The sequence below is a fragment of the Mustela putorius genome, unplaced genomic scaffold (assembly GCF_011764305.1).
Source record: "Mustela putorius furo isolate JIRA1106 unplaced genomic scaffold, ASM1176430v1.1 tig00003896_pilon_pilon_pilon, whole genome shotgun sequence".
NCBI classification, from domain to species: domain Eukaryota; kingdom Metazoa; phylum Chordata; class Mammalia; order Carnivora; family Mustelidae; genus Mustela; species Mustela putorius.
The window spans coordinates 9,130,366-9,152,535 of NW_025422045.1; the positions used below are offsets into that span (position 1 = coordinate 9,130,366).

General features: G+C 42.7%; 1 protein-coding gene across 1 annotated transcript in view; it reads left to right on the top strand.

The window, feature by feature from the left end:
* The first annotated feature begins 1,027 nt into the window (after positions 1-1,027).
* HACD3 (3-hydroxyacyl-CoA dehydratase 3) overlaps positions 1,028-22,170 on the top strand; it is a 39,330-nt gene continuing 18,187 nt past the window's right edge. The window contains exons 1-4 of the mRNA XM_004758657.3: positions 1,028-1,291; positions 18,474-18,516; positions 20,627-20,700; positions 21,961-22,125. Of these exons, the coding sequence (XP_004758714.1) occupies positions 1,205-1,291; positions 18,474-18,516; positions 20,627-20,700; positions 21,961-22,125 (369 nt within the window). The 5' untranslated portion in view covers positions 1,028-1,204. The remainder of the gene's footprint in view (positions 1,292-18,473; positions 18,517-20,626; positions 20,701-21,960; positions 22,126-22,170) is intronic.

Genomic DNA, 22,170 nt, shown 5'->3' on the forward strand with positions numbered 1-22,170 from the left:
AATTCAATTTCTCAGTCTCACTAGCCACATTCGAGTACTCAAAAACCCCATGTGGGTAGTGGCTACCATACTCAACCGTGCAGAATGGAACATTTCCATCACGGCATAAAGTTCTATGGGCCTGCGCTGAAAAACCTCTGGCCTTTAGGCTTACGAGATCTCTCCTCTTAGAACCCTCTTCCACCCTCTTCCCACAGGGCTTCCCCTGTAACCATCACCATCCTTATTCTGTTCGTAATTGCAGAATTCCAGGACGGCAGGGACTGTGTCGTACTGCTGTAACTCCAGTGTTTAGTTTTTTTTTTTTTTTTAATTTTATTTATTTATTTGACAGAGAGAGATCACAAGTAGGCAGAGAGGCAGGCAGAGAGAGAGAGGAGGAAGCAGGCTCCCTGCTGAGCAGAGAGCCCGATGCGGGACTCGATCCTAGGACCCTGAGATCATGACCTGAGCCGAAGGCAGCGGCTTAACCCACTGAGCCACCCAGGCGCCCCCAGTGTTTAGTTTTGAAGCCCCGCGCTATTAGTAGGCGCTCAGTAAACATTGAATTAATAGGTGATAAAACCTGAGGGACTTTCAAGATACACCAGTCCCAAGCCCTTTCCCACGCTGATCGGTCCTTTAGGTGCCTCCAGCATTTAAAAAAAAAAAAAATTTTTTTTTTAAAATTTCACAGAAATCACAAGTAGGCAGAGAGACAGGCAGAGAGAAGGGGAAGCAGGCCCCCCGCTGAGCAGAGAGCCCGATGCGGAGCTCAATCCCAGGACCCCGAGATCTTGATCCGAGCCGAAGGCAGAGGCCCAACCCACTGAGCCACCCAGGCGCCCCAGCAGCATTTTTTTTTTTTTTAAGCCTATCTTCAAGCACTGTCCTGGAGGAGAGAGAGAAACGCTACCACCCACCCACCTGCAGACTCTGAACTTTCCCGGTGGCCGCCTCAGGCTCTGGCGTCACCGACCCTTCCCACCTCTGCCCGGCTCCGCCCCCTCCCTGATTGAGCAGAGGCCAGGAGCACGCGCCGCCCCCGCCCCCTAATCTTCATTGCGCAAGCGCAGCCTGCGAGCGTGGGGCGTCTCGAGGTGGCCGGCTGCCCGCGCTCAAGAGCGCGGGGGTTTGTGGCCTGCGATCGGCCGGCTCCAGTCGCGCACTCTCCGAGGCAGCGAGGCGCAGCGATCCGTCTCCCCGCGCCCTGGGCAGTGTGGCCATGGAGAATCAGGTGCTGACGCCGCACGTCTACTGGGCTCAGCGACACCGCGAGCTGTATCTGCGCGTGGAGCTGAGTGACGTGCAGGTAAAAGCCGGTGCGGGTGGCGGGACTAGCGCCGGGTTGCAGCCCCGGGGACCTTCCGATCTCCCCCATCCCCTTTGTCCCGGGGCGTGCCGGAGAGCCTGCAGTGCGCCAACGGGTTCGGCGACGCGGTGCACTTTTCGGCGTCCGGGCCGGGGCAGAGGCTGGCCCTGGTCGAGGAACACCCGTAGACCCCGGGCCTGGGGCGCAACCCCCTGAGGGCTGCAGGTACCTTCGGATGCTGCGTGAGCCCTACGCGGCTCTCGGAGGCTGCCCCGGCCTTCTCTTTGTTCACCAACCTGCGGCCTGATGGAGCCCGCGCCCGGCCCCGGAGGCCTAGCCGTCGGGGTTCGGGTTTGCCTAGGCCCTTCGGGGCATGGGGTGAGCTCTTTGGGCCGGGGGTGCAGAATGAACGGTGGCTTGCTGGGTCCTGGCTGGACGTTTGGCGCTGGCCAGATAGGTTCTGCCAGGCCGGTCTGACGTTCGCAAGGCCGGTCGCCGCTGCCCCCAGAGGGGCCACACCCACCTTCCAACCGTTCAGTGATGGAAATCATTCTTGTTAATTTTAATTTTAAAATCCGGAAGACCCGCTGAAAGTGATTTCCCCCTTGTTCAGAGGGCTGTGAGCTCAGGTTTGCGGAGTTGCATAGAGAACTTAAAAATTAAGTTACATCGAGCATTTATGTTTGATTTCCTTAGCTCCCTGTATGACCAGGTCCATGCCTCCTGCATGATGGAGGTTCCAGGACCCGTGTAGCCCCTGCGTCTGTCCAAACCATCCAGGACTCCAGGTTTTGAGAAACTGTATGGAGTTTTCAGTCTGGAATGTTCTTTCTCCAGTCATCCTTGCTCCTTATCTGTGACATCTATGGCAATTTGTAATCTTCATTCCACCTAACTTTCTCTGCCTTTGACTCAGTCGTTCATATTTCTCTCTGTCCACCTGTGTGGCATATTTCTTGCTAAGTGTAGGTGCTCTTTGGGTATGGATTTGAATTTGTTGAATTGAATCTTTGTTTCTGGAATTTAAACCCGTTTTCCCGTTGAAAGAGAAAGAACTGGCCAGAATGCCTTTAAATAGGATGTGACATTGCATGGCGTGTCATTTAATGTGGTAAATCAGACTGAATTATACTTTTGCATCAGAAGATGAATAAATGTACTGTGCTGTCTCCCTCCACTCTGCTCCAGGGTGTTGCAGGAAAGAAGGAAACAAACAAAATCGTTGTTGGTGGGGATCAAAGTCTCCATCTGGAGAGGGTTCTCAGTAACTGTGGAACATGTGCTATGACAGTCTCTTTTTTAAAAAAGTAATTTAGCCAAGCCTTATGTAGACCAATTACATTTAGGCCCTCCCCTCTCTAGATGTTATCCTGTAATAAGGATGCCCTATTCTGGATACTTTGAAGCTGCGAACACCAAAGGTGCTTTTAGGGGAATAGGATGGTGGTGATAGTGGAAAGAAATGGGAATTAGTTGGACAAATGAAAGGATGCATCATACTTATGTTTGTCTTGAGAGATCTAAACCTCTTTGTTAAGAAATCGGAACACGTGTTAATCATCTTTGGTATATTTAGAAATATGAGAGGTATCCATTTGAAAGTTATTGTAGTTAAAGAAATGCAAAGGTGGAGGAAAAAAGGAAGTTTCTTTTGGAGAGAGAAATCCTTTTATTTTGGGGAAAAAATACCCCCCCCCCCACCAAAGCAATGTGTTAATACCACTCATAAAAGAAATCCTCTACCATGTGTGAGGTACTAGAGCTTTACAGAGATGAGTCAGACAGTCTCGGCTTTCCAAGAGCATACTATCTAGAAGAAGCATATTATCATATACAGACAAAAAGTTTTGTGTAGGAGTATGTTTATTGGTAGAATTGGAGTTGGATATGAACCAGGTCTCTGGTGTTAAAGGAATCTGTTACCTCTCTTATGCTTAGTTAGAGATGACTTCCTGAAATGAGATGAAGTGTTCTTTTTTTTTCTTTTTAAGATTTTATTTGTTTATTTATTTATTTGACAGAGAGAGAGCAAGCAGGTGGAGTGGGAGAGGCAGAAGCAGGCTTCCTGCTAAGCAGAGAGCCCGATGTAGGGCTTGATCCCAGAACTTTGAGATCATGATCTGAGCCGAAGGCTTAATGACTGAGCCACCCAGGCACCCTGAGATGAAGTGTTCTTGTCAAACTGAGATTGGAAGAATGTTCCAGGAAGAGAAAGGCGTAGACTCTTAGTTTGCCCGACTTGTACCGTGTCGGGGCAACTACAGCCAAAGTGCCAGGGAAACACCCCTGGTGAAACAAGTTGGGTTTATTATTCATTTCAGGAAGGAAGATCGTACCCCATGCGGGACGATGATGTCTCATTAAGGGGGTTAGAACTGATTGTAGGATTTAAATGCTGTCAGAAAACGGGCAATTCTGTGGTTGGCTATCAGAATAAATCCTACCTGTAGGGAGGAGAGACTAGCAAAAGAATAAATGTAATTGGTAGAGAAGTCACAGTCACTCATTTTGGCCAAGAGAAAGTATTTTGGGAGTGGCATAGCAGCCATTTTATTGGTCTGTGCTTACATAAAATTATGAAATGACCTTTGTCTCATTTCACTGAGGTTTCAGAATAGCCTTGTCCAAGATTGGTATTCTGTGCCATTATGTCCAACAGAAGAGTAAGATGGCCAAGCTGTGAGTGACAGGCCACTCTCTGAATGTCAGGGCTGCTGGGTTTGTTTTTTTCTTTCTTTCTTTTCATTTCTCAATTGCTCAGTGCACGGCTGTTGAACCTGTAATTCAGGCTCTGGATGAAACAATTCATTTATTCAATGAAGACCACGTGTGGAGTGCCTCCTTTTATCTCATTAAGCTAAGTATTGGGTTGTTGGACAGCTCTCTGTCGCCCCCTGCTTTCTGGCGTTTCCCATAGTTACTGAGTTTTAGTGTTGAATTCCAATTTAGGGACATCAACTCTGCTCCCCTCCCTTTCTGAGACACAGAGAACTGTTCAGTTTTCACATCTCTTCTGTCCTTAGAGCACAGGGCTAGTGGCTCCGAGAAACGTCCACTAATGTGAGGAGGAATGATGCACAATAAAGACTTCCAACAGCAGCCTTGCCTGTGTGTGACGTGAGTGGTAGCAAAGATGCTAGCTGGAGTCGAGGGGACTAGGGCAAGGCTATTTTCAGAATAGAGTTTATTTTCAAGAAAAACGTAATTGACAGGTTTGTGCCAACAACCATAGTTGTTAAAGCATTCGTTAATTTATCAAGGTTTTGTTTTGTTTTTTTTTTTTAGTTGTGTGTGAACAATGTGCATACCTGTGTTTGGGAGCTGTTTGACAGATATTGTTTTTGTCCTTACTTGATAGACACTCTGGTGGAAAGAGGGGTAACCGAAGAAGTGAGATTGGGGTCTTGTCCTACTTCCTGTCTGGTGGCCGTGGGTAATTCATTTAACCCTTATGTCCCTCGGTTTCTTCATCCAGATAAATGTGAATGCACCGAATTCACAGGATTGTTTTGAGGTCTGAATTGGACAATGGATTTGAAAGTGCTTTGTTAATTCTAGTTTGCTATTCAAGTGAAAGGATTATTATTGTGATACTAAACCTTAAAAGAGAGAGAAGCACAAAGGGCAGTAGAATAGGGTAGAGTCTATTAAGCAGAGTTATCCATATATGAAAACTTATTGTACAGCAGAAGTGGCTTTACATATTAATTGGGGAAAAGATGAACCATTTGGGAAATTGTTTGGGGACAGGTGGTAATGCAAATAGCAAAAAGATTATATAAGATCTCGCCACAAAAGTCAGTTCCAGGGGAGCTAATGACCAGAATGCATAAAGCAAAACTACTAAAAGAAAATATCAGAGACTATCTTCATGATTTTGGAACAGGGAATAATGTGTTAAATAAGACACATGAAACATAACTCCTGAAGATTAATTTAAGACAAGCTTGAAAAAGATATCTACAGCACGTATCACCGACAGGTAATTAACATCTGAAATATGTAAAAGACCACCTACAAATCAATAAGAAAAAGACATATTACTTGTTAGAAAAAAGGGGCAGAAAATATAAGCAATTCAGAGTAAAAGGAAACAAGAATGACCAGTAAACCTAAAAAGATGCTTGATCTCAGTCGTAATCAGGGACATGTAAATTAAAGGGATAGTATTTGTTAGAAATTGATAATATTTCTTATATTAGGTTGGGAAAAATGAAAAGTCTAACACTACCAACTATTGTTGAGATTGTTCAGCAATGGGACATTTTATACAATCCGCCCACCCCAACCTCACCAAAGACCACCAGAAACAGCTTTTTGTTTTAAAGTTAAATTAAATTTATTTAAATTCAGTTAATTAACATATAGTATATTACTCATTCCAGAGGTAGAGTTCAGTGATTTCATTAGTTGCATATAAACACCCCAGGCACCCTGATTCTAGGTAACTTTTAAAGAATCTCCCTCTTAGGGTGCCTGGGTGGATCAGTGGATTAAAGCCTCTGCCTTCGGCTCAGGTCATGGTCTCAGGGTCCTGGGGAGCCTGCTTCCTCTTCTCTCTACCTGCCTCTCTGCCTACTTGCGATCTCTGTCAAATAAATAAATAAAATCTTAAAAAAAAAAAAGATCACCTTCTTCTTAAAAAAAAAAAAAAAAAAGAAGCTCCCTTTTGGTGGGGGGAGAGGCTGAGCAGAGTCATCAGTGGTGCAGTGTTCTTGGAGTCCAGAGAAGAGGGGAAGGCTTTCTTTCTAAAGGATGTAGGCCTTGAGCTATTTTTTTTTTTAAAGATTTATTTACTTATTTATATTTGAGGGGAGGTGGGGAAGGTCAAAGGGAAAAAGAGAGAGAGAATCCCAAGCACATTCCCTGCTTTGCACAGAGCCCCACTCAGGGCTCGAGCTCATGACCCTGAGATCGCAAACTGAGCCGAAATTGCAAGTGGGTTGCTTAACTGACTGAGCTACCCAGATACCCCTTACCCTGTTTTGTTAAGTGTAAGTAGAATTTGGATCCAAATAAGGTAGATTGCAGGGGATTTGAATTAGTATGTACACCCACAGTATAATGCAGCTGGAAAAAGAAGGAATGAGATCTCTATGAAATGATGAGGACTGATCTAGGTGAAAAAAGCAAGGTGTGTGAGAATGTATATTATATTCTACATTTAATATAGGAAGGAAGGGATATAAGGCTATCTGGGTATATTTACTTAGTTTTTGGAAGACGTGTGTGCACATGTACGGAGGAAGGATAAAACAGAAGCTCTTGAAATGCTTACCTGTGGGTAGTGAGTAGGAAATGTTGTGGAGGGACATGGGTTTGAGGTAGGACTTCTGAAGATCTGTTTCTACAGTTTGACTTTTCACCCATGTGAGCATTTTACATAATTCAAAAATAAAAGAATACAATGGCAAATCTTGAAATTCATTACAAACAGAATCAAAAGGACGTAACTGTATATCAAGTTGATAACATAACCATCCAGATAAATAAGTTAATAAAACTAACTTCGAACACAGTACTTTGGTTTTTTAGTAAAATGCATTCTAAGAATAAAAAAAAAAACCATACTTCAGGGGCGCCTGGGTGGGTCAGTGGGTTAAGCCTCTGCCTTCGGCTCAGGTCATGATCCCAGGGGCCTGGGATCGAGTCCCGCATAGGGCTCTCTGCTCTGCAGGGACCCTGCTTCTCCTCATCTCTCTCTCTGTCTGTCTCTCTGCCTATTTGTGATCTCTCTCTCTGTCAAATAAATAAATAAAATCTTTAAAAAAAAACACAAAAACAAAAAAAACCATACTTCACTCAGTAGGTTTATTGTCAGTAAGAATACTGATATAATTCCGAAAGCTTTTGAGGATCAAATAAGTAAATGTGTTAATGCTATTAGGAACCAAGGTTTTCGGTGTAAGAAAAACGGTAAAAATATTGAATAACAGAAGATGAGAAGCTCTGTAATAGTAAATTTGAATTGGAAATTTAAACATATGACAACATGACTTTTAAAATTCCTAGCTAGATGCTAAAAATGAGCATTTAGTGTACCTCAATGTGCCAGATCATGTTTTCTTTTCTTTCTTTCTTTCTTTCTTTTTTTTTTAAGTAGGCTCTATGCCCAACATGGGACTTATTAAACTCAGATACTCTACTGACTGAGCCAGCCAGGTGCCCCCAGATCATGTTTTTTAAGTTACCATTCAAGGCTCTTTGAAGAAACGGCTGATTATTCCAGGTCTATGCTAGAGAAAGTACATCCTCAAAAGCCATAAAGTCATGTCAGAATCACACAGGAGCTAGTTTGAAAGGATTTCCACTGGCCAAATTTGTGATCGTTTGAACAGCAAAAGGAACAAGAATAGTAGTGGACTTTGACAGAGGGAACTAAAAAAGAAGAACCATCAGTCCAGAGTGATACTCAAAACGAAAGGAAGATGGAGGTGTGGGGTGGGGGGTGGGGAGGCCTAGGGGAAGGGGCGGGAGGTGGGTGTGGTTCCAAAAGGGCAGCACTAGGGATCTGGAACAGTTCAGTATCTGTGATGGACAAACCTACACTTATAATAAAATTGTATAGTACTTACACATATTCACAAATGAATACAAGTCAAACTGGGAAACTATGAATAAGATAAGTGGGTCATATCAATGTCAATATCCTGACTGTGATATTATGCTATAGTTATGTAAAATACTGTCTTTGGGAGAGACTGGGCAAAGAGTACAGGGGATCTCTTGGTGTTATTTCTTATAACTGCATGTGGATTTACAATTACCTTATTAAAAATTTCAATTTAAAAAATGAAGAGGGAAGAGAGAAAGGGAAAAACTCTTCTTTATAGAAGAATGCCAGCTAAAAATGAAGATGGAATGATTGAATTAGAAAATCATCACTGTGAGGTCTCCAAATCAGGCAAGGATTAACAGTGGATGACCGTTCCATTGGAGGAAAGAGTAAATTACTTACTAATTACAAAAGAAAAAGTACTTTTAAAGTAGAGAGTTTGGCAATCCCTATCAATTAAATGATCAAGGTTAGTATCACCCCTCTGATGGTATGCACCTTCTCCTACAATGCCTTAAGAACTACTCATAAAAAGAAAAAAAAAAGTACCTATGTCACCTATGAGATATTCTTGTCAAAAATGATTAATAAGGAACGTCCAGACAAATCCATAACGTGATACATTGTCTAAGACAACTGGCATGGATTAAAAATAATAAAAGTAGAAGTCTATATTGTGTTAAGATAGACAGAACAGTCAAATGTAATGTATGAAAATTGATTGGTTTCTGGATTTGTGTGTGTGTGTGTTTTAAATGTAAATGCAGGAGTGGTTTATTTAATTTAATTTAATTTAAAAATTTTTTAAAAGATTATTTATTTATTTATTTGACAGACAGAGATCTCAAGCAGGAAGAGAGGCAGACAGAGAGAGAGGAGGAAGCAGGATCCCTGCTGAGCAGAGAGCCCGAAGCTGGGCTCCATCCCAGGACCCTGGGATCATGACCTGAGCCGAAGGCAGAGGCTTTAACCCACTGAGCCACCCAGGCACCCCTAATTTAATTTTTTAAAGACTGTATTTATTTATTTGACAGAGAACAAGAGAGCACAAGCAGGGGGACAGGGGGAATGACAGAGGAAGAGGGAGAAGTAGGCTCCTGCCTGAACAGGGAGCTGGATGTAGGACTTCATCCCAGGACCCTGGGATCATGGTCTAAGCCCAAGGAAAACTCTTAACTGACTGAGCCACCCAGGTGCCCCATAGTAATGGTTTAAAAGTAGCCATATCAAGAGCTCAATGGAGAAATGGACTCTATTCTTTCTTTGAATCTGGGCAGGTCCTGTGGCAATTTATAGAATGCTGCAGAATGATACTGTGGCCATTCCCAGGCTTAACCTTTTTAGGAGGACTGCCAGCTTGTGCTTCTGTTTGAGAACACTTGTTGAGATGTTCCCTCCCAGAACTCAGCAGCCCAACTGTGAGAAACCTAGATCACACAGAGAGGTCACACGTATGGGTACGCTGGTCAACAGTCCCACGTGAACTCCCAAATGACAATCAGTGTCAACTCTGAGCCATGTGAGTGACCATCTGGGATGTTCCCATCCAGTATTTGACAGCCGTAGCCACCGTCCAGTGGAGCCTAACTGTGCAGCTGAGCATAGTTTAGTGTCAGATAATAAAATAGTGTTTTTTTGTTTTTTGTTTTTTCATAGTGGTTTTAAGCCACCAAGTTTTGCATTACAGTAGATAACTGAAACAAGTAAACATTTTTCAGGCCATTGTTTAAATAGAAACTGTTTATTAAAGGATATAGAATTTTTGTTCCTAGGTGTGAGAAAATTGTAATTATGTAAGAGAATGTCCTTATTTAAAAGCAGCATGCTGGGACGCCTGGGTGGCTCAGTTGGTTAAGCAGCTGCCTTCGGCTCAGGTCATGATCCCAGCGTCCTGGGATCGAGTCCCACATTGGGCTCCTTGCTCAGCGGGGAGCCTGCTTCTCCCTCTGCCTCTGCCTGCCATTCTGTCTGCCTGTGCTTGCTCGCTCTCCCTCTCTCTCTCTGATAAATAAATAAAATCTTTATAAAAAAAAAAAAAGCATGCTGAAAGGTTTAGAGGTGAACTATCTGCAACTAATTGTGAAATGACTGAGAAAAGTCATGTGTATAAAAAGCAAGTGTGATTAAATATAATCAACTGATGAATGCCATGTGAGTATTCATTATACTATTTTTTCCTCAATTTTTAAAGTGAATTAAAATTTTTCACAATAAAATATTGGGTTGAGACACTGTTCTGGGGGAGATGCCGTGCACCCACCTTTGTGTTTGATGATTCACTAGAAGACTTCATGGGATTCAGCATGTAGTTGTTCTGGCTAAGATTTATTACAACGAAAGGATATACGACAGGATGAGCAAAGGATTAAAAAAACACAGGTGGAGTGTAGAGAAATTCCGTGCACAGGGCTCCTCATCCTCTCTCCTTCCTGTGAAGGTATACACTTGAGTTGCTCTTTTTTTCCAGCAATGAAAACTGCAGTAACTTATGTGCAATGTTTCTGCCCAGGGAAGCCCATTAGAGAGTCAGCACCCGTGTACCCAAATTCTAGACTCCCAGAAGGAGAGTTGGTGTTCACCACTAATCACATTGTAGGCATGGTGAACCAACTGTTAGGGGATGGAGGAAAGCCAGATTTCCTAATGCCAACCAAGGGCTGATCTTGGAAGCAGTCCTTTATAAAGACAGCAGCCTCAAGATTGCCATATAACTGTTTTTTGTGCTTGTATTAATCACACACATGTGCAAAACTAAATACTAGTGATTTAGATGAGCTCTAAATGTCAAAAGGCTTAGGTAGCATATAGTTCACTGACCTCTGTAGTTTTGTCAGAAATTGTGAAAATGGGATGAATTAATTTCAATTCACTCAAGAGTTAATGAGACACTAGGGATTCAGAGATGAGTAAGACACAGCCCCTTCCATCAAGGAACTCAAGTCTAGAGGGGCAGATAAACCAATAAACAATGATTGGAGAACAGTGTGGTAAGTATTATAATACAGGTGAAGACAAAGCACTAAAGAAACTATTAATTTTTATGTTGGAGGTGAGCAGGAGGGAAGAGGAATAAATATTTGGTCTGGACTTTGGGAGGTGAATAGTATTCAACAGGTATGGAAACTTAGAATGGGCATTCTAAGGCAGAGAAAGAAAAGCAATGAGAATCTAAGTCCTTAGTAGTTAACAGATTCTCTACACATTATTATAATTCAGTTCTTACAACAATATTGTGAAATGAGCGGTGTTACTGTTGTCTTAAAAATAACGACAGTTGTTGGGCGCCTGGGTGGCTCAGTTGGTTGGGCGGCTGCCTGTGGCTCAGGTCGTGATCCCGGGGTCCTGTAAACGAGTTCTGTATTGGGCTCCGTGCTTGGCGGGGAGCCTGCTTCTTTCCTTCTGCCTGCTGCTCTGCCTGCTTGTGCTCTGTCAAATAAATAAAATAAGATCTTAAAAAAAAAAAATTAAAAAATGACCATTGTGGATTTGAAAGTGAATGATAAAAATAAAAAATGGGGGCACCTGGGTGGCTCAGTGGATTAAGCCTCTGCCTTCGGCTCGGGTCATGATCTCAGGGTTCTGGGATTGAGCTTCACGTCGGGCTCTCTGCTCCTTGGGGAGCCTGCTTCCCCTTCTCTCTCTGCCTGCTCCTCTGCCTACTTATGATCTTTCTCTATCAAATAAATAAGATCTTTTAAAAAAATAATAATAAAAAGTGGTATAACTAGGATTTGAACCCAGGTCCATCCAACTTCAGAGTCACTTTTCCCCCTTTTCCCTATTCATTTTTCTTTTATAAGCAAAGGAACAATTCCTCTAATAAAAGATTGGCTAGGTTATGCAGATTCTATAAACAACTAAAAATGCTCAGTAAAAATCTTAAAATCATCATTAGAAATCATCATTAAAATCATCATTAGAAATTATAGGGGAAACTCTGATAAAGCTGAACAGTGAAACTGCTTTTGCCTTAAAAACATTAGCTCAGCTGAGTGAACTTGAAATTTGGCTTTGACAGCCCAACAGAGTCCAGGGGACAAAGTAAGGCCAAAGCCCACCAAATTCAATATGTAATAGGAAACCCTTCTCCCTGTAAACTACTTCAAAGGTCCATACTCTTTCGCTAAGGATGAACTAAAAGTAAATCCATCCCAGCTCCCCATCTTCAGAGGACTTAACACTGAGCAAAGTAGAGGAAACGGTCCTTGAGGAGTTAAAATCATTGGTTGGCTTTTAAAAGATTATGTAGCCCAAATGTACACAATTTTGAAGATCTAAAAATCCTCAGGTCATGAATTTAGTTTAAAATGGTCTCAACTGGGGCGCCTGGGTGGCTCAGTGGGTTAAGCCGCTGCCTTCGGCTCAGGTCATGATCTGAGGGTCCTGGGATCGAGTCCCACATCGGGCTCTCTGCTCAGCAGGGAGCCTGCTTCCTCCTCTCTCTCTGCCTGCCTCTCTGCCTACTTGTGATCTCTCTCTGTCAAATAAATAAGTAAAATCTTTAAAAAAAAAATGGTCTCAACTGGTAGAGTGGGTCATTATTATATATAATAACTGGTGTCATTATTTTTAAGACACCCAGCTCTTAGGTGCCTGGCAGAAGCCAGTGGGGATCCCTGTGATCTAGCTACGCTGATACCGGGTAAGAGTTTTAGACCAAGATGTATTTTTGAGATAGAAAGGTCAGTTCATAATGATAGAGGTTTGAATTCATCAGGAAGGTAAAACAATATTAAAGTTATATGTAACTAACACGGCCTCAGTACTGCATAAAGTAACAGAAATAGGAGAGACAGATAAGTTGACAATAGTGTGATTTCTCAGTAATTGATAGAATAACAAGATAAAATTCAGCAAAGATACAGATTATGTGACCAAATAGTTAACAGTGAATCAGTAGACATATATAGAATCCTGCATGTAAATTCCAGAATACGCATTCAAGTTCACTCGAACATTTATACAATTCATACTGCTTCTGAATGCAAGTCTCCACAAATTTGAAAGGGTTAAAATCATACAGAGAATGCCCACCGATCACAGTGCAGTTTAGGTGGAAGTTAATAACAAGATAACTAGAAAATCTCATGTGTTTGGAAATTAAATACTTCTCAGTAACCCATGTGTCAAAGAAATGATAATATTAGGAAATATGTTAGACTGAATAATAATGAAAATACTACATTCAAAGCTTGAGAGATGCAACTAAAGTAGGGGTGGCAGGAAATTTATATTTTTTAAAAAAATTATAGCTGGCGTATTAGTGTTGAGTGTACAGAATAGTGATTTGACATCTGTGTACATTATGAAATGATCACTGCCAGAGTCTAGTCACCATATGAGGTTATTAGAATATTAGTGACTAGATTCTCTTTACTGTACTTTATGTTCCTGTGACTTACTCATTTGATAAGTGGAAGTTTTACTTCTTAATCTTCTTTACCTGTTTCACTCATCGCCTTCCCCCCTCCTCTCTGGCAACCACCAGCTTGTTCTCTGTACTTTTTGAGCCTGTTTCTGTTTTGTGTTCTTGTTTTGCTCTTTAGATTCCACTTAGAAGTGAAATCCTACAGTATCTGTCCTTTTCTGTCTGACTCATTTCACTTAGCATAGTAGCCTCTAGGTCCAGTCATGTCGTCATGAATGGCAAGATTTCATTCTTTTTCATGGCCGGTATTCCATTGTGTGTCTATGCCACAGCTTTACCCACTCATCCGTGGATGGCCGGTTACATTGCTTACGTATCTTGGATGTTGTAAATATTACTGCTGTGAACATAGGGATGTGTATGTCTTTTCAAATTGGTGTTTTCATTTTCTTTGGAATAAATACCCAGATGTAGAATTGCTGGATTATATGGTAATTCTATTTTTCATTTTTTTAAAAGATTTTAAAAAATTTATCGAACACAGAGAGAGATCACAAGTAGGCAGAGAGGCAGGCAGGGAAAGAGGGGGAAGCTCCCTGCTGAGCAGAGAGCCTGATGCTGGGCTCTGTCGGACCCGGAGATCATGATCTGAGCCGGAGGCAGAGGCTTTAACTCACTGAGCCACCCAGGCGCCCCTATTTTTAATATTTTGAGCAACCTCCATCCTGTTTTCCATAGTGGCTGTACTAATTTACATTCCCACCAGCAGTGCACAAGGGCTTCCTTTCCTTCACGTCCTCACCAAGCTTTTTTTTTTTTTCCTTTTGGATAATAGCTATTCTGACAGGTGTGAGGTGATACTGTGGCTTTGATTTGCATTTCCCTGATGATGAATGATGTTGAGCATCTTTTCATGTGTCTGTTGGCCATCTGGATGTCTTTGAAAAAATGTGTATTCAGATCCTGGGCCCATTTTTTAATTGGATTTTTGTTGTTGTTGTTGAGTTGTAGAGGAATTCTTGATATATTTTGGATATTAATCCCTTAAGGTACCTATCACTTACAAATGTCTTCTCCCATTCAGTGAGTTGCATTTTTGTTTTGTTAATGGTTTGCTTCACTGTGCAAAAAGCTTTTCAGTTTGATGTAGTCCTATTTGTTAGTTTTTACTTTTGTTGTCCCTGCCTGAAGAGTAGGATGCAAAAAAAATATTTCCTTTCCTTTTTTAGAAGATTTATTTATTTATTTTAGAGAGAGAGAGAGAGAGAGAGAGAGAGAGCGCGCGCGCACAGTGGGGAGGGTCAGAGAGAGCATCTGAAGCAGCAGATTGGGTTGAGCACAGAGCCCAATGTGGGGCTTGATCTCACAACCCTGAGATCATGCATGACCTGAGCTGAAATCAAGAGTTGGACACTGAACTGACTGTGCCTCCCAGGCGCTGCCCGAAAAGATATTTCAAAGACCAATATCTGGGAGTATACTGACTATGTTTTCTTTCTTTCTTTTTTTTTTTTTTTTAAAAGATTATGCGGCGCCTGGGAGGCTCAGTGGGTTAAGCCTGTGCCTTCGGCTCAGGTCATGATCCCAGGGTGCTGGGATCGAGCCCCACATCAGGCTCTCTGCTCATCAGGGAGCCCGCTTCCTCCTCTCTCTGCCTGCCTCTCTGCCTCCTTGTGATCTCTCTCTCTCTGTCCAATAAATAAATAAAATCTTTTAAAAAAAAATAAAGATTTTATTTATTTATTGGACAGAGAGACACAAGGAGGCAGAGAAGAAGCAGGCAGAGAGAGAAGGGGAAGCGGGCTCCCCGCTCAGCAGAGAGCCCCATGTGGGGCTCCATCTCAGGACCCTGAGATCATAACCCAAGCCAAAGGCAGAGGTTTAACCCACTGAGCCACCCAGGCGCCCCCTGACTATGTTTTCTTTAAGGAGTTTTATTGTTTCAGGTCTTATGTTTAAGTCTTTAATTCATTTTGTGTTTATTTCTGTATATGGTTTAAGAAGGTCGTCCAGTTTTCCCAGCACTAGTGATTGAAGAGACTGTCCTTTCCTCATTGCATGTTCTTGCCTCCTTTGCCATAGATTAATTGACCATGGAAATGTGGCTTTATTTTTGGGCTCTGTTCTGTTTCATTGATGTATGTTTCTGTCTTTGTGCAAGTACTATACTGTTTTGGCTACTATAGCTGTGTAGTATAATATATATATGTCTATCTATACACACACATACACTATAGCTTTGAAATCAAGGAGCATGATGTCTCCAGCTTTGTTCTTTCTCAGAATCGGATTAGCTATTGGGGTCTTTTTGTTGCTCTGTATAAATTTTAGGGTTATTTATTCCAGTTCTGTGAAAGATACCATTGATATATGTATATATAGTTTAAAGATTTTATTTATTTATTTGACAGACAGAGATCACAAGTAGGCAGAGAAGCGGGCAGAGAGAGAGAAGAGGAAGCGGGCTCCCTGCTGAGCAGAGAGCCTGATGCGGGGCTGGATCCCAGGACCCTGGGATCATGACCTGAGCCGAAGGCACAGGCTTTAACCCACTGAGCCACCCAGGTGCCACGATACCATTGATATTTTTGATAGAGATAGCATTTAGTCTGTAGATTGCTTTGGATAGTGTGGACGTTTTAACACTATTCTTCCAATCCGGGAGCATGGAATATATCTTTCCATTTATTTACATCTTCTTCAGTTTCTTTCCTCAGTGTGTTGTAGTTTTCAGAGTACAAATTTAACCTCCTTGGTTAAATTTATTCCTAGCTTATTTTATTCCCGATTCAATTGTAAATGAGATTGTTTTCTTAATTTCTCTTTCTGATAATTCATTATTAGTGTATAGAAGTACAGATCTCTGTATATTGATTTTGTATCCTGCAACTTTATGGAATTCGTTTATTCTAGTAGTTTTTTGGTGGAGTCTTTATGGCTTTCTGAATATACTTTCATGCCATTTACAAATAGTGATAATTCTTCTTCTTTTTTTACCAATTTGGGTACCTTTTGTTTTTGTGTTTTTGTCTGATGGCTGTAGCTAGGATTAACAGTGCTACGTTAAATAAAAGTGAAGAGATAGGACATCCTTGTCTTCCTGATTTTAGAAGAAAAGCTTTCAGCTTTTTGCCATTGTGTATATATGATGTTGGCTGCGATTTTGTCTTATATGGTCTTTATTATGCTGAAGTGTATTCTCTACACACACTTTGTTGAGAGGTGTTTTATTGTAAGTGATGATACATTTTACCACTGAGCTTCTCATTGGATAAAGCTTGTCAGAAGGTTTTTTTTTATCTATTGAGACGATCATATGACCTTATCCTTCATTTTGTTAATGTGGTGTATCATGTTGATTGATTTGCAAATACTGAATGGTCTTTGCATCCCTGGAATAATCTCACTTGATTATGGTGTGTGATCCTTTAATGTATTGTTGATTTCAGTTCGCTAATATTTTTTCTAAAGTTTTGAGAGCCGGTGCACAGCCCCGGGGAGGGGCAGAGGGAGTGGAAGATGCAGGCTTCCTGCTGAACAGGGAGCCTGAGGTGATGTGGTGCTCTATCCTGGGACCTCAGGACCATGCCTGAACTGAAGGCGGGTGCTTAACTGAGCTACCCCAGCACCCCTCAGTTCACTAATATTTTGTTGAAGATTTTTGGTTCTGTGTTCATTAGCGACATTGGTCTGTGTTTTTTTGTGCGGGGTGGGGGGGATCGGGTTTTTGGTTTGTTTGTTCATTTGTAGTGTCTGTCTGGTTTTGGTATCAGGGTAATGCTGGTCTCATGGAATAGGTTTGGAAGTATTCCTTAGTCCTCACTTTTTTTTTTAACAGTTTGAAAAAGATGGGTATTAACTCGTCTTTAAATGTTCAGTAGAATTTACCTGTGAAGCCATCTGGTCGAAGACTTTTGTCTGTCAGAAGTTTGACTACCGATTCAATTTCATTCCTTTTTCCTTCCAAGTGATTTAGAGTATGGGAAGCACACTGAGTTGGGCAAGAAGTGACCTGGGTGGGAACCTTACCTCCAAGACGTTCTAGAACTTTAGCTTTAATGAAAATACTTGCATCAAAGCCCTGTTTCCCTTACTGAGGAGCCATGCCCTTGGAAGTGTAACCTCTTTTGTTGAGGTTCCCTAACTCCCTCTTCCTGCCACAGAGAGGATCATCTAGAATTTTAGCTCCTTTGGGTGAGCATCTCAGCTTAAAGTCTGTTCTCCCAATAGGGAGGCTCTCAACATAGAGCTTGGCTCAAATGCTCCCCTCCCCGCCAGCATTCATTCTTTCCCTTTTCCTAACCCTCTTGACTGTGAATTAGAGAATGCAGTCCCCCTCTCCCCATTGTTATACCCCCTCTCCAATCTTCTCTCTGTCATTTGTTGGTTTCCTTCCATGCATGTTGGAGCACAGAGAGCTGAGCCTGCAGGAGAAAAACAAATGAATTAGTCACAGCGCTGGAAACATGCTGCTCCTTGGTTATTAACTTTGAGCTGGGGGGTGGGGGGGAGTCCTTTCTCATCCATTGAAAAAAGAGCTAAGTAGTTACACTCTAAATTATGCTTTTAAAGTCATGTAGCAATTTCTGGGAATAAGTGAACAATCTGGAGAATTTTGATCTCTTTAGGTTGGTTGGGATGGGGATTAAGAGGATGGAGCCTGAGGTGAGGGCACTGCACCTTTCATTTTGGGTGAAATCCCTTGTGATTGTTCAGCCCTTCTGCGGCCTTATAGGTCTCACTTTGGGTGAACCTCTCCTCAGCCATCCTGTTCTTGTTGTGCTTGCTCTCTTAACACTTAAAACACTTAACTGCTTTTTACTACTCTTTTGGTCTTGAGCGTATGTTACTTGTACTATTTGAGATCTTCTGACAGGAAATGACTCATCATCTGTTCCACTAGACTCTTTGCTTCCACAGCTCCGGGGCTGAGTCGTAGAGATCTGGGTCCTCCTCGGAAACACCTCCCGTAGCACCTTTGTACCATTTGCCATTATGGGAATGGACTGACTCAGTATCTAATTGTTCTGCACGGTTAGAACAGCTTAGGGTTATTCTTACAGATGCCTACAATCTCAGATGGGTACAGCTAGATGTAGCTCAGAGCTGCGCAAAACAACTAAATATATTTTCTGGGGGAGGCACAGGTAGGAGGCTGAGTCCCTAAGGGGGAAGGATGGAGGGAAGTAAGCCCCGGTTTTAATTTCATTTTTCTCCTATTAAAATGCCCTTCTCGCATCCTTGGTCTCTTTTCACAGAATCCTGCCATCAGCATCACTGAAAATGTGCTGCATTTCAAAGGTCAGTATCCGGGCAAATGCTGTCAGCTCTCTACACAGCTAAAGAGGCATGGTGGTGGTTTCTTTTTCTTTTTATCTATTTGTTTTATTCACTTTCTATTGATGCTCACCTCTCTGCTGCTCTTGGGGTAAACTAGATCATTTATAAACATATGATTAGGAAAGTCAAAGAACTTACTAGGACTTAGAAGTCCTGCTTTCCTCTTGGAGAGGCAGGAGATAGAGTGAGAAAGAATCCTGGGCTGGAAATCAGGACATCTGTCTTCTAGCGCTAATTGTGCTGTCCTTGGACCACTTGCTGACTTCTCTGGACTTATAAAAGGAAAGCGTTTGGTTATAATCTGTATTTCTCAAATTTTAGGACACTGAGAAAATGTTCTAAGGATCCATGGACCCCAGTTTTTGAGAAAACATGTGAAGATTTAAGTACGGCCACTTTAAGTGATATTTGGTTCTGTTGCAGCTGGGAACACAGCTGCAAACACGGCCTCTAAACTTGTGTGTTTGTACTTGATTATAAGGTAGTTATCTAGAGGATCCAGAATACACTTCCTTTTTTTTTTTTTTTTAATATTATAATCAAAACAAAAAATAGAAATTTTCTTAATGAGACTTTGCAGCTCTCTGAGTCCACGCTCACTGGCCAGTTTAAGAAACACGGCATTCTAGATGATACCTGAAGCCTTTGCAGCTCTGACAGTCTTTGATTCTGTGAATCTCCTTTCTCCTTGGTTTGTCAGCAGATGCACTGCTGTGCCTGAGGGCAGGTCTGGATTCCTTGTCACCCAGTGGGGTGGGATTCTCCCTACTCTCTCTTTGTTCTCGGTCCTTGGAGTGTCATTAGTAAGTGACTGGGGTGGGGGTGCAGCGTAGGAGATATTGTTGAATTTCTGCTTTACTGGAGGTTCCATCTACCTTCACACGATTGCATGAACGCGTAACCTGGCTCTTGTATCTGCTTTTCTTTTCTTTCTTTCTTTTTTTTTTTTTTAATAGATTTTATTTATTTATTTGACAGACAGAAATCACTAATAGGCAGAGAGGCAGCCAGAGAGAGAAAGGAGGAAGCAGGCTCCCTGCTGAGCAGAGACCCAGGACCCAGGACCCTCCTGAGCAGAGACCCAGGACCTTGAGATCATGACCTGAGCCGAAGGCAGAGGCTTTAACCCACTGAGCCACCCAGGCGCCCCTGTATCTGCTTTTCAAGAGCAGTTGTGGTAGCAGCTTAGATTTTTTTCAGTTAAGGGACAGAAGTGTACCTTGCCACTCGGAGGTTATGGACTGACTGCTCGACCTTAAGGAATTTATGGTCTTAGAGAACAATAGCCACCCGGAGCAGATACTAGGCAAACTATACCATATGTGGCCAGATGAGGAAGGAGAATCCCAGGAGGGAGCCAAATAATGGGCAAGTTAGAGAGTTAGAGGAGAAGGGATGTCCAGCCGTCCTTTGCACCTAGGCATGGCACCTTTTTGTTTTGGGGAAATGAGCCATGTCAAGGCATGGGAAGGGCGTAACGGTCAACCCAGGGTCTTTTCTCCCTGATCCATTTATGCTCTCTTAGGAGCGAGCTGAGGAAATTAGATATATTTCTCTTTTTCGCTCCATTCAGGATATATTAAAGGAGAAGTCAGCTTCTTCATTTTCTGTCCCTGGTTGGGAGGTGTTAGATTCATAGCTTTCTTTGAGGTTGTCCAGCATTTCCATACACCCTGAAACTTTCCTTAGCTGCAGTCAAGCTAACATACCTACCTGGTATGTCTCTGCCCTGGATTCAGTGCCAAAGTAAACGTGAAAGTTAAATTTATAGCTCTGTGATACCGTTGGCTTTGCTTTCAGTATTCTTTTTCCTGCCTATTATTTGAACTTGGTTGTTATCAAGGCCACATTGGGAGATGAAGTAAATTATTCTGGAACTGATCGTCAGAAGGACATACAGAGATAAACTTTTGTCTGGGATTCAGCTTATCCAGTTGTCTGAGTAGCTCTGCTCATGGGCCCCCGCTGGTTTGGGCAGGGCCCATTACTGTTCATATGCCTCTGAACTGCACCAAGCTCTTCGATGGCCTTGCCCTCCAGCTCACTTCAACTCACATTTCTTTCTTTGTAGCTCAGGGACACGGTGCCAAAGGAGACAACGTTTATGAATTTCACTTGGAGTTCTTAGACCTTGTGAAACCAGAGGTATGTCCTTTCTTTTCTTACTTCCCTTTACATTTTAGGAAATAAATATGAGTGGTTTAGTGAAATAGGGGGATAGAGGTTGGGGGGGGGGGATGAAAACCAAAGGAGAATATAGTTCTTTTTGTTGGGAACTGAGTCCTGATTTTAGCTGCAGAGGAGTGGGAAAGTCAGAGGGCCCGAGAAGAATCTGGCCTCTGCCTCCCATTTGCTAGCACCGTGAACAATTCTCTTCACTTCTGTGAGTGAGTTTCCTTGTGTTCCTTGTGAAATGAAGGGTTAGACTAAGAAATCCTCAGGGGCCTTTCCAGCCCTGATACTCTCTGGTGTTAGCGAGCACAGAGGAGTATGTCTGTGGCAGGGAGCAGAGTTACATAAGGCAGGTGAGGTCCACGCCAGGGGCTTGCTTTCATGTGACTTTGCTTCAGGGGCAGTGGAAATCAGAAAAGGTGGAGGCAGCCGACCTTTAGAAAGAATGAGGGAAATATTGTTGAAGTTTCCTTTCTCTCAGAGCTCAAGGGAAACTTTTATGCCAGGAAGAGAGACAGTCTACTAGGAGGTGTGTTTCGGGTTCTGGAATTACACTCTTCTCTCTCGGGGCTTGAGCATACTGATCTCTCTGTGCAGGAGGGCTCATTTGTTTCGGTTGGTTTAATAGTCAGCAGTGGTTTAAGGGGTAGAGAACCTGTCACGGGGCTTGCTTTACAGGCAAAGGAAGAGGCCATGTAGAAGAATAATGAACTGGAACAGCCTCTGAGAATTTGAGCATAGCTGGGAGGTTGTTCTAGGCTATCCCTTGTGATAGAGCTGTAACCGATCCAGTAAATTCCAGCCTTGGAAAGACCTTTCCAAAACAAGGGCTCGCTATGCGGGGGCCTACTGACCGTTCAAATTCAGTCATCTTCATGGGAAGGAGATTTGGAAGGTGAAGATGTACTGAGAATGATTGGATGCCGTGCCAGGCATGGTAGAGATCTGGCAGGAGGTTCACCTGGAACCAGAACTATCTGTCTGTCTTACCCTGATTTCCTCCTGTGTCCTTCAGTGGAGGATCAGAGAAGGACCGTGCCGTTCGTACCAGTACTTTGCTGTGCCAGCCCTTGGTCTGGAGGTTCTCTTTGCATCACTCCTTGTAGGAACAGAGAAGAAAGGGGAACGAGCATGCCCTGCAGCACCTCTGTGTAACCAGCCTGGCTTGGTACAGTGGAAGGAGTCGGGGACAGGAAGGAGAGGGCATTCTCACATTCTCACTTTTTTTTCTAGCCGGTTTACAAACTGACCCAGAGGCAGGTAAACATTACAGTACAGAAGAAGGTGAGTCAGTGGTGGGAGAGACTCACTAAGCAGGAGAAACGCCCACTGTTTTTGGCTCCTGACTTCGATCGCTGGCTGGACGAGTCTGATGCAGAAATGGAGCTCAGAGCCAAGGTCAGTAAGAACTGCCCGGTCTAGACAAATCATAAGGAGCACAAC